A 9,746-nucleotide genomic window follows, 5' to 3' on the forward strand; every position below is an offset into this window, starting at 1 on the left:
GAATATCTAAAATTTGAAGAGTGCTATACTGTGTTGGAGAGTATGTGGAGAAACTATAACTCTCATACACTGTTGATGGGAATGTGCAATCATATAACTACTTTGGAAAACAGTTTGGCAATTTCTTAAAAAGTTAAGCTACATACCCACATTGGCTGCAGTCATTCTACACCTAGGAATGTATGCAAAAAGTGGAAGCATATATTCATAGATCTGTACACGTTTTTCTGGCACTCTTCAATGTTCAGAGCAGTTTTTATTCATATTAGCCCCAAACTGGAAACAACCCACATGTCCACCAAAGGTGAACGGATAAGCCAATCTTCATATAAACATACTCAGCAATACAAAGGAGTCAACTGATACATGCAACAGTGTGGATGAATCTCAAAATAATTGTGCTGCATGAAATCAGCCAGACCAAAAATAGTACATTCTGTATGACTCCATTTCTTTAAGATTCTGGGAAGTGCAGACGAATCTATAGTGACAGAAAATAAGATCAGTTGTTTCCTAGGAAATGAGGCTGTGTGGGCAGAATTAGAGGTGCAAAGAAACTTTTAAAGGTGGTGGATGTGTTCATAATCTTGATCCTAGTAATGGTTTCACAAGTGTACAAATATGTCAGATCTTATCGAAATTGTATATTTAAATACATGCAGTTTACGGAATGTCAAATATACCACCATAAACTTGTTTTAAAAAATGTGACCGTATCACGATACATATTATACATAGAAGGTTAATTCTTTGGATTGTCTTTCATTAACCTTTTGCTTAATGAAACAAAACAAAATCTTTTTACTTGAAATTTACTTGATTTATAGTGTTGTGTTTCAGGTGTACAGCAAAGTGATTCAGATACATAAACACAAATATATGTAAGAATATATATTCTTTTTCAGATTCTTTCGCATTATAGGCTATTACAAGATGCTGAATATAGTTCCCTGGGGTATACAGTAGGTCCCTTTGTTTGTCTATTTTATGTATAGTAGTAGTGTCTGTAATGTATATAGTAGTGTCTGTTAATCCCAAACTCCCAATTCATCTGTCCCTCCCACCCCTTTCTCATTTTGGTAACCATAAGTTTGTTTACTTTGTCTGCAAAACACAATCTTAAAAACACATAGGCTAAATGTTGATTTCATTCTTCCATTTTTCCAGTGGCACCATAGCACAATGTCATAGCTGTCTGGGTGTGGCTCTGTTTCAGGTAACAAGCGATGTGCAGGGTGTAGGGCAAGGGAGTTAGAGAAGGTAGGGTTCGGAAAAAGGAGGAGAGGGGCACTTTCTTTCTGAACAGATCACCTTTATTGAGGTGAGAAGGGGCAGCAGTCAGATTAGTGAGCTGCTGCACTAACCCAAGGAAAGAGTAAGTATACGTAGGCATACATGTGGACATTTACTGTCTTAAGGGGGCCTGTTTTTCTCCAAGGATGTTTGGGCTAGTTATCTCTTAACAGGCTAGGGCAAGGAATTCTGGAGATCAGCCAGAGGCTGGGACCGGCCGGCAGCTGGACGTAATCAACCTTAATGTCCATTTTTTCCCCTTCAGGTGAGAGAGTTCTGTTTTGCATAGAATGGTGGAGAGGACCCGAAGGGGAGTTTTAACTCCAGGCTACTTTGAGCCATGTAACTTTCCTTCTTAGGGAACAACAGAGAATGCTTTTAACTTCATTTGCTCCAGAGTGGCCTCACCTAAGCACGCATGGCTCAGTATGCGATTCTCCACCCGCTCCTGAAAGGCAGAAACGGGAACAACCTCCTTTGTGCGTGGGAAAGCACACGCGATGCAAGAATGCAGGCAGAGCGCAGCTCAAGACTCGACATCTGCAAGGAAAATTCAGTTATCAAGAAAATGATGAGGGCGCCCAGATCCTGGGGTCTAGAAGGATTTTGGGTAATGGCTTTGGAGAAGAGGAAAAAAAAAGGCGCATGCTCTGGCTGAAAGCCCCACTTCCGAGCGGGTTACGTGCCCGCGCCGGCAGTGACACCGCTTTCCGGTCCGGCGCGGCCCTCATCCCCCGCACTTTCGGTCCGGCGCGCGGCCACCCGTCCGGCTCCCCAGCGCCCTTTCGCCGTCCTCTGACCCGCTGCCGAGCGCCCGTGCAGCTGGCGGTATAGGCTCCCCCGGGGCGCACCTGTAGGCTGGGCAGTACGGTCTGTAGTCCCTCTCCTCTCTCGAATTCCAGGGGTAAACCATCCGGTGTGGAACAATTCCCCTGCGGCCTTCCGCTCGCTTGGCTAGAGCCGCCTTTGAACTCCGAAGGCCGAGTCCCCCCCACACTCCGAACCGTGGAGGGCTGGTCTTCCGCCTCTAGCGGGCGTTCGTGCGCCCAGCGCCCTCTTCATTATTGAGGTCCCAGGTGTTTTGACTCCGCCGCTGCGCTGCAGTCGGGCTCGTTTCCTCTCAAGGCTTACTCAGGACCTCTAACGCCGGCTGCTTTCCCTCCCCGTCCAGCTAGCCGAAGATGCCCGCGGGTGTGTCTTGGACGTCTTACCTGAAAATGTTCGCCGCCAGCCTCCTGGCCATGTGCGCCGGCGCCGAGGTGGTGCATAGGTACTACCGACCAGACCTGGTGAGTGCAGGAGGATCCTTGCGCCTCGCTCCTGGACCACTTCATTTTAACGGAGGCAAAGTTCAGTTCAGTCGCTCAGTCACGTCCAACTCTGCGACCCCGTGGACTGCTGGACGCCAGTCTTCCCTGTCCATCACTAACTCCAGGAGCTTGCTCAACTCATATCCATCAAGTGGTGATGCCATCCAACCATCTCATCCTCTGTCGTCCCCTTCTCCTCTTACCTTCAATCTTTCCCAGCATCAGGGTCTTTTCCAGTGAGTCGATTCTTCGCATCAGGTGGCCAATGTATTGGATTTTCAGCTTCAGCATCAGTCATTCCAATGAATATTCAGGAATGATTTCCTTTAGGATTGACTGATCTCCTTGCAGTCCAAGGGACTCTGAAGAGTCTTCTCCAGCACCACAGTTCAAAAGCATCAATTCTTTGGTGCCCAGCTTTCTTTATAGCCCAACTCTCACATCCATACATGGTTACTAGAAAAATCATAGCTTTGACTAGACGGACCTTTGTCAGCAAAGTAATGTCTCTGATTTTTAATATGCTGTCTTGGTTGGTCATAGTTTTTCTTCCAAGAAACAAATGTCTTTTAATTTCATGGCTGCAGTCACCATCTGCAGTGATTTTGGAGCCCAAGAAAATAAAGTCTCTCACTGTTTCCATTGTTTCCCCGTCTATTTGCCATGAAGTGATGGGACTGGATGCCATAATCTTAGTTGTTTGAATGTTGAGTTTTAAGCCAAATTTTTCACTCTCCTCTTACTTTCATCAAGAGGTCTTTAGTTCCTCTTTGCTTTCTGCTATAATGGTGGTGTTGTCTGCGTATGTGAGGTTATTGATGTTTCTCCCGGCAGTCTTGATTCCAGTTTGTGCTTCAGCCCCACATTTGGCATGATGTACTCTGCCTATGAGTTAAATAAGGTTGACAGTATCCAGTCTTGACATATTCTTTTCCCAATTTGGAACCAGTCCATTGTTCCATGCCTGGTTCTAACTGCTGCTTCTTGACCTGCATACAGGTTTCTCAGGAGGCAGGTCAGGTGGTCTGGTCTTCCCATCTCTTTCAGAATTTTCCACAGTTTGTCGTGATCCACACAGTCAAAGGTCTTGGCATAGTCATTAAGGCAGAAGTCGATGTTTTTCTGGAACTCGCTTGCTTTTTCTGTGATCCAGTGGATGTTGGATTTTGATCTCTGGTTCCTCTGCCTTTTCTAAATCCAGCTTGAACATCTGGAAGTTCTTGGTTCATGTATTGTTGAAGCCTTGCTTGGAGAATTTTGAGCATTACTTTTCTAGCATGTTAGATGAGTGCAATTGTGCGGTAGTTTGAACACTCTTTGGCATTGCCTTTCTTTGGGATTGGGATGAAAACTGACCTTTTCCAGTCCTGTGGCCACTGCTGAGTTTTCCAAATTTGCTGACATATTGAGTGCAGCACTTTCACAGCATCATCTTTTAGGATTTGAAATGGCTCAACTGGAATTCCATCACCTCCACTAGCTTTGTTTGTAGTGATGCTTCCTAAAGCCCACTTGACTTCGGATGCCAGGATGTATGGCTCTAGGTGAGTGATCACACCATCGTGGCTATCTGAGTCATTAAGATCTTTTTTTGTATAGTTCTTTTGTGTATTCTTGCCGCCTCTTCTTAATATCTTCTGCTTCTGTTAGGTCCATACCATTTCTGTACTTTATTGTGCCCATGTTTGCACGAAATGTTCCCTTGGTATCTCTAATTTTCTTGAAGAGATCGCTAGTCTTTCCCATTCTATTGTTTTCCTCTATTTTTTTTTTTTTTTTTTTTTGTGTTGATCACTTAGGAAGGCTTTCTTATCTCTCCTTGCTATTCTTTGGAACTCTGCAAAAGTGACGTTGAAATTAGGAGTGCGTCTGCCTGGGGCCTAAAACCTTACAATGGCATCTCGTTGCCGTTAAAGCAACACACATGGCCTGCTCTTAAAACAGTCTTAGGCAGTTTTGAGGTTTAACTGTGTCTGTCACTTGCCTGCCACTGACCTTATCTTCTCTTTCCTCTCTGTTCCCTCTGTTGCAGCCACACACACTTCCTTGCTGTTTCTCCAATTCATCAAGCCTGTCCCCACCTCAGGGTCATGCTTTTTTTCTTCTCGGAATGCTCCCCCCCGCCCGCCCCCCCCCCCCCCCCCCGAGATTTTGTTTTGGTTTACTTCTTCAGAACTTCAGAGTCTCTGCTCAGATATCTCCTCCAGCAGTGAGTGTTCTTTGTATGGCCCCCAGAGAATTGCTCTTGTGCTCTTCCATCTTGTCCTTCGTTTCGGACAGAGCACTTGTCACAATTTGCAGTGATCTTATCATTTCTCTGTTTACTTGTTCTATGTTTCTTCCACTAGAGTATAATTTCCAGGGTGGGGAGACTATGCCTGTCAGGTTTGCTCTCCTGCCTCAATCACCTAGAAGAGATTTTAGAATGTAGTCGATGCTCAGTAAATATTTGTTGAATGAAGGAGTGAATGTAGGCCTTCAAAGGAGGGAGGAATTTAATTTTAATAAGCATTCTTTGGATTAGAACTGGGAACTAGAGATACTTCTGAGGAGTTACGGTCCTGGGGAGATGGAGGCAAGGAAGTACAGTGCAAATAATTACAGGAATGCATAAGGTACCGTTCGGGCAAGGCAGAAAAGGAAAGACGACCTAACAGAAGTAGGTTACCTTTATTCAGGCAAGGAGGGGTGACAGTCAGCCTAACGACCAGGCTGAGCGCCGAGAGGGATCAGGGAGGCTTCAAACTTACAGGGAGGTTTGTGGAAGTGATAAGGGAAACGTTAATCAGGCGGGATATTTTGAGTATTCTTTTGTTGAGATGACATTTGTAGTTGGGCAGGGGGTGATAAGTCTTCTGGGCAGGTGTAGGGGGTGGAAGGTTTCTGGACAGGGGTTGAAGAGTCCCAGATGCATGCAACCAGCCTGGAGCATCAGGGTGGAACTAAAGTTCTGTTTTGTTTTCTCCGAAGTTAGATGATTCGGCAAGGGGCCTTTGAGACTGTTGTTCTCTTTTCTAGGCCCAAAAGACTCCTTCAAAATGTGCTTGGTGTTTATGGATGTGAATGGGCTTCCTGGAGGCTCAGTGGTAAAGAATTTGCCGGCAGTGCAGGAGACACGGGAGACCTGGGTTGGGAGGATCCCTGGAGGAGGGCATGGCAACCCACTCCAGTATTTTTACCTGGAGAATCCCATGGACAGAGGAGCCTGGTGGGCTACAGTACATAGGGTTGCAAAAAGTTGGACATGACTGAAAGCAACACATAGACTAAAAGTGAAAAAGCCCCCCACTGACGACCCCCTTTCTCTAGTCTACTCCCCAGTGTAACTACCATTTGTTGGTTGGTATATTCTTCTAGATTTTTCCTGTTGTTGAATACACACACACACACAGAATTTATGGGGTGCTTTTCCCTCATATAAATAGAAACTCATATACATGTTTTTCTGTGACTTCCTTGTTTTGGTTAACGACTGTATGAATAGATTTGTTTATATTAATAGCTTTTTTTCTTTCTGGTCATTGAACAGTATTTCATAATATAGATACTCCATATATTATTTACTCAATTCTCTGTGGACATTTAGTTGGTATCTAGGTTTTTTGCAAATAATGAGGCAGTCGCTCTTTACCACTTTAGACTGCTTCTCTTGAATTTTAGGGAATCATCAAGGATGGATAGTAGAGACAGGAATGGGTAAGAGGGGGTAAGAATCTTCCACAGAAATGCAATTTGTTTGGTCTTTAGCTTGTGCAGGAATAGACATCAAACAGGTTTCACAAAGAGAGGAATGCCTGGGAACTGACCCCTCATTCTCACATCTCATCAGCAAGAAAGTTCAAGGATTGTTACCAGCAGCTGCTTGGACCTTGGGAGGAGGTGGCACGGGCCAGAAATCTCTAGAAGGGGCATGCTTACGTGTCCCAGGCCACCTCATCCTGACTGGGTGGTGATATCGGCGGTGGGGGACCTCTGTAGGAACTTGATGGCCAGGGCTGGCAGGCTGTGTGTAGGAGGCTGTTGGCTTTACTAATACTTAAGGGATTTATGTTCTTTTATCTGTGTCTGTTGGTATTGTTCAGCAGTTATTGTCACTATTGTCACTATCCCCAGCCTTTGCAGGAGTCTTTCAGCCTATGCAGCTGGAAGTCGGGCTGCATTTCAGAGCAGAGGCAACCAGGAGGGCTGCCTGGGGCTTGTGCTCAGTGCTGTTTGAAGGCAGAAGCTCTAAGGCAGTTGTCCTGAGCTCCAGGCTTTGGACCGGTACCTCCTGTCAGATCGGCAGCAGCATTAGGTTAAGAAATTAAGTGTGCAATAAATGTAATGTCCTTGAATCATCCCGAAATCACCCCCCACCCCCACCCCTGAGCCATGGAAAAATTGTCTTCTACAAAATCAGTCCCTGGTGCCAGAAAGGTTTGGGACTGCGGCTTTAAGGGCACCTTCTCCTAGTCGTCCCGCCCAGTTCATCGGGAAAGGAGCAGATTCAAAGACTCAAGGCAGGTGTTCTGTCCTGGAATTGTGTTCTGCTCAGGCTTCCCGTTTGCATCTCCTTCTCCCCTGGCATTACTTTTAACTGGTTCTGTTTTTCTTAACTTATCATCTGTTTACTATTGGAGGCATAGTAGGTCAAAAAACAGTCTCTGCACTCATTTTAAAGCATTGGGTTTTTTTTGTTGTTGTTGATAATTTTTTTTCATCCTGAATCATTTAAGTGGAGTGCACTAGACATTTTGAATTTTACATTTCTGAATTAAAATTTTGAAAGCCTTTTTCTACACCATTTACTATGATGTTTTCTTTTTTTGACATTTTAATTAAACTTAATTTTGTTTTGGAGTGTAGCCAATTAACAATGTGATAGTTTCAGGTGGACAGCAGAGGGACTCAGCCACACATCTACATGTATCCATTGTCCCCCAAACTCCTCTCCCATCCAGGCTGCCCCGTTAAAGCACTTATTTTTGGCTGTCTCCAGAAATAGCCACATATACAGAAATTGCTATTTAGGACCTGTGCCAACATTGCTAACTTTTGATGCCAAAATCATATTAAATTGGTTGTATTTTTAGTATGTAAATAAGTGCTTTCTTTTAATCAAAGTTGAATTGTCACTGTAGCCAAACAGTAGAAACAATCCAAATAAATATCCATTAATTCGTGAGTGGATAAATGGATACATTTATTTGTATTCATGTAAATAAATGGATACATGGTGAGTGGATAAATAAATAAATATAATGGAGTATTTTTTGGTCCTAAAAGGAAGGATTGATATACCTGACAACATGGATGAATCTTGGAAACATGCTAAGTGAAAAAAACTAGTCACGAAAGACCACATGTTGTGTGATACGTTTATATGAAATGTTCAGAAGAGGCATGCCTATAGACAGGGCAGTGGCTTGGTGATGGCGGTGGTGGTGTGAAGGTTGTGTGGAAATGGGGATGACTGCTAATGGGTTTGGGGTTTCTTTTTGGGGTGAGGAAATGTTCTCTAATTTATTATAGTGGTGGATGTGCAACTTTGTGGCTGTACCAAAGGTCATTGAATATTTAAATAGGTGGTATTTAAACCATACCATAGCAATATTTAAACCATACCATGGTTTGTGAATTATATCTCACTAAAGCTGTTACTTCATGGGAAATAGATGTGGAAACAGTGTCAGACTTTATTTTTGGGGACTTCAAAATCACTGCAGATGGCGATTGCAGCCATGAAATTAAAAGACGCTTACTCCTTGGAAGTAAAGTTATGACCAACCTAGATAGCATATTAAAAAGCAGAGACATTACTTTGCCAACAAAGGTCCGTCTAGTCAAGGCTATGCTTTTTCCAGTGGTCATGTATGGATGTGAGAATTGGACTATGAAGAAAGCTGAGCGCTGAAAAATTGATGCTTTTGAACTGTGGTGGTAGAGAAGACTCTTGAGAGTCCCTTGGATTGCAAGGAGATCCAACCAGTCCATCCTAAAGGAGATCAGTCGTGGGTGTTCATTGGAAGGACTGATGCTGAAGCTGAAACTCCAGTACTTTGACCACCTGATGCGGAGAGCTGACTCATTGGAAAAAGACCTTGATGCTGGGAGAGAGTGGGGGCAGGAGGAGAAGGGGATGACAGAGGATGAGATGGCTGAATGGGATCACTGACTTGATGGACATGACTTTGAGTAAACTCCTGGAGTTTGTGATGGACAGGGAGGCCTGGCCTGCTGATTCATGGGGTCGCAAAGAGTCGGACACGACTGAGCGACTGAACTGAAAGCTGTTACAAATTTTTGAGAAGTCACCTTTCTTGAAGGCAGTTTTGTAATTTTTTTTGCTTACTGCTTATGCTTTGCACATAGTAGGCACTGTTTTCTAACAAATGAATTGATTCCTAACACTTGTTTTCTGGCTAGGCATGTTAGAGAAGTCAGTGAACAGTGCAGGAAAGAATTTCCCAATGTGGAAAACCTTGTTCAAATTTGTGGCCTGTCAGTTGATACTGATGCAAACTTTCTGTGAGTCCTTTGGTACTTAAGATGTAGCCATGACGAGAGCTGCAGAGGACTAGAAAGTAACTTAGATCAACAGCTGGTCCTCATAATATTTATCATTGAGTGGCAGGGAGCTTTTGCTCTTTTTTACTTTTTCTTTAATGTTTTTCAGGTCATATTCACAGTGTAAAAAAGCATGGCTATCTGTATGTTTTGTTTTTGTATTTTATAGACAATACCTGAAATTCCACCCAAACCTGGAGAACTCAAAACAGAGCTTTTGGGACTGAAAGAAAGACAACAGGAACCTCAAAATTCAACTCTGCCAAGAACTCTGTGAATGAGAATTAAATATATATTTTTAGAATTTAACGAGTGAAACTATTTGTTTAAGCGTCTAATACAAACTGCAAGAGGAAGTGTTCAGTAGATGTTAACTGATTTAGTAATGGCTTGACCAGTTAATCTTGAAAACTGCCAGTTTATATCATCAGCTTCTGTAATCTAGTTTGATAGATACCCAGAGTGTAGTTGCAGTCTCTTTCCCTTATAATTTTGACTTATTTCTCTGAATAAGCTTGACTATAATGGCAAAAGTGGATTATAAACTAGCTATAATAAAAGTGACATTGACCATGTGTGCTTAGTGAGAGGTTAGTA

General features: G+C 43.5%; 1 protein-coding gene across 3 annotated transcripts; it reads left to right on the forward strand.

Annotated features, from left to right (window-relative positions):
- The first annotated feature begins 1,979 nt into the window (after positions 1 to 1,979).
- LOC133043984 (ubiquinol-cytochrome-c reductase complex assembly factor 6) lies at positions 1,980 to 9,458 on the forward strand. 3 transcript variants are annotated; one of them, XM_061125498.1, is made up of 3 exons: positions 1,980 to 2,121; positions 2,465 to 2,582; positions 9,319 to 9,458. In XM_061125498.1, the coding sequence occupies exons 2-3, from the start codon at positions 2,475 to 2,477 to the stop codon at positions 9,424 to 9,426; spliced, it is 216 nt and encodes a 71-aa protein (XP_060981481.1). In that variant the 5' UTR covers positions 1,980 to 2,121; positions 2,465 to 2,474; the 3' UTR covers positions 9,427 to 9,458. The 3 variants fall into 3 exon arrangements, with proteins under 3 accessions (XP_060981481.1, XP_060981480.1, XP_060981479.1); XM_061125497.1 differs by having other exon boundaries at positions 2,029 to 2,163; XM_061125496.1 differs by having other exon boundaries at positions 2,043 to 2,582.
- The last annotated feature ends 288 nt before the right edge of the window (positions 9,459 to 9,746 follow it).

Source organism: Dama dama, chromosome 22 (assembly GCF_033118175.1).
Source record: "Dama dama isolate Ldn47 chromosome 22, ASM3311817v1, whole genome shotgun sequence".
Lineage (NCBI taxonomy): Eukaryota > Metazoa > Chordata > Mammalia > Artiodactyla > Cervidae > Dama > Dama dama.